The sequence below is a fragment of the Acanthisitta chloris genome, unplaced genomic scaffold (genome assembly GCF_000695815.1).
Source record: "Acanthisitta chloris isolate BGI_N310 unplaced genomic scaffold, ASM69581v1 scaffold12540, whole genome shotgun sequence".
Lineage (NCBI taxonomy): Eukaryota > Metazoa > Chordata > Aves > Passeriformes > Acanthisittidae > Acanthisitta > Acanthisitta chloris.
In genome coordinates, this window is record NW_008653428.1 from 75,392 (window position 1) to 77,802 (window position 2,411).

The 2,411-nt window shown below is 54.1% G+C and overlaps 1 protein-coding gene across 1 annotated transcript in view; it reads right to left on the bottom strand.

Annotated features, from left to right (window-relative positions):
• The window catches only part of PDE9A (phosphodiesterase 9A), a 48,160-nt gene extending 47,631 nt beyond the window's left edge, over positions 1-529 (bottom strand). The window contains exon 1 of the mRNA XM_009081065.1: positions 461-529. Coding sequence (XP_009079313.1) covers positions 461-529 — 69 coding nt within the window. The remainder of the gene's footprint in view (positions 1-460) is intronic.
• Between the last annotated feature and the right edge of the window lie 1,882 nt (positions 530-2,411).

The window sequence follows — 2,411 nt, forward strand, 5'->3', positions numbered from 1 at the left end:
CCCCCCACCCCCCGGGGAGGCAGCGGCACATCCATCGCCCCTGCCTGTCCTTCGGCTTGGCTGGAGGGTAATGCCCATCGCCAAACCCTCCGGCAGCTATTCTCCCAAGAACTCGGCGTGCTGGCTGCCCACTGCCTGGGGGAAAACCTGCCCAGAGGCAAAACTTTGTACACACATCGCGACGCTGCTCCGGGAGAGGAATCCTGCCCGGAAAGCTGGCAGCGAGCGCGTGTTGGCAGCGCTCAGCCCTGCCCTGCTGCCAGCCTCCCCTTCCCCTTTAAATAAACAGCCGTGCAGCAAACAGAAGCCGCTGGAAATCCCCCCCCTTCCCCTTCAAAAGGCGTTTGGAGCCCGCACCGGCGCCGAATGCGAACGCGCTCCGAGTCGCGTTGCAGAAATCGCTGGTGCAGCGGAGCCGCCGCGTCCGGAGCCGCTACTTTGTGAAAAACAGCTAAAGTACCTTTTGAATTCTTCCGTCAATATCCAAATAAATACACTTGGGCCGGTAAGTAGACGAGGCAGATCCCATCTTGCTACAGTTGGGCTTTGGCAGGATTTGTTTCCAGTGTCAAACAGAGCAGAAAATCAGGTTTATCCTACCAAGCTGAGCCACCGCTGCCTGGCAGTTTGGTGTCCCCGCTCTTCTGTATCCCACTGTACTCTCATTCTGGGAAGGTCCCTCCTCTAACATGCATGCATTTTGCTGTGCCTCTGTCTCTCTCTGCCACCTCCTTTTAGTTCTGCTTCCCTCCAGATCCAGCTGCTTCGGACGGGGAAAGATACAGGCTCCAGATGCTGTCTGCAGGTCCCCTCTCCATTCCCATAGCAACAACCCCTCTTGGCTTCAGGGCTGAGAGCAACTGGGCATCTGCATTCTGGCTCTGACCCTGGGATTTCAGCAGCTCCTGTTATGCACAAGACCAAGTGGCATTTATCCCTCGGGGGGGGTGTGAGAAGGGGAATAAAACCTCCTTCATTGGGGTGCTGAGATGTCATTTGATTTTATGCTGAAATAGGACTGTAATTATTAATTAGTGAGGCTTCTCCTGGTGAGCTGCTTGCACCCTGCAAGTGGTGTGACAGGCTCCCACCTGCAAGTGCCTTGTGCTGGAAGTGTCCTTTTGGACACCCACTGCTGCTGGGGCTCAGGCTGTCTCAGCCCATACTCAGCAGCTCATTTTCCACATCTCTTCTGTTAACATTACAAGGATGGAACGAAAAAGCAGCAGCTGTTTTTTTTTCCCCCTGTAAGCTCCAGAAGTATGAAGAAAGTGTAAAGCCCATGCTCTCGCCCACTGCCATCCATGCCACCCCCAGAGTGAAGGAATTTCTTTATTTAAGGGAATGTGAAGTATCCTGGCAAAGGCATCACCCATGAGAAGGTGCAGCTGAAGAACAGGAGGGAGCAAAGCATCTGACAGTCAATTCTCTGAGTGGATGCTGAATGCCATCTGCTGTGCCTGGGCTGTGCTGTGCTGCAGTGCCCGTGGGGAGCTGGAGCAGTGGCAGCAGCAGGTGATGCTCGGTCACCGAGGGGAGAGAGCTTTGGAGGCAGTGGCTCCTCTGCTCTTGCAGGGGAGAGGCTGCCCAATGGGCCCCAAGTGTGCAGAGTAGCTGGCAACAGCTCATCCTGCGAGTGTTAGCTCTCTGTGTTTTCTGGGGTTCTGATGGAGGCTGCAAAAACATTTCTTCTGTGTTCCAGGCTGAGAGAGCCAGGCTTATAGCAGCAGGGTCAGTGCTGCCCATCCTGCCCACCCCCAGGCCCTCGGTGCAGCTGGAGCAAGACACACCTGACCTGCAGCAGAGGCCAAGGTGGCCCTGCAGGCTCCAGCATGAGGTGCAGCCTCAGCTGCTCTGCCACAGTGTGAAGGGGAGTCAGTGCTGGGCTGGCCTGTTGGACCAAAGTCAGCAACAGCCCTTCCACATCAACCCCACTGCTTCTGTACATCAGCCAGGACTTCTGTGACCCATCATTTCATGCCCTGCTCTGTCAAGCATTGCCTTAATCCTGTTTTACCACTCCTGAGTGACCTGATTGACCCTGCCAAGCAGCAGATACCTGAGAAAGAAGGCTATGATAAAAAAATGCAGCCATTTAGAAAGAGGCAGCAAGAGCACTCACACTGGGAGATGCACATGGGGCATTTGGTCTTGTAGAGGAGGAGGCTGAGACCTTCCCCTGCAATGACCCACTCCAGGAGTGGTCAGACAAGGCCACTGGTGCATGGCAGGATTTGATCACACATCATTGAGACATCTAATAATCAGAGTCTCACACTGGTGAGCATCCAACTTTTGATTTCTATTTAAAAAAGCAATCAGCTTCTCCAGCCAGCAAAAAGACAGGCTCTGAAATCCAGATGATTATTCTGTTCCTGCCTTTCCATTGCTCTTGTCCCATCTACCCTCCT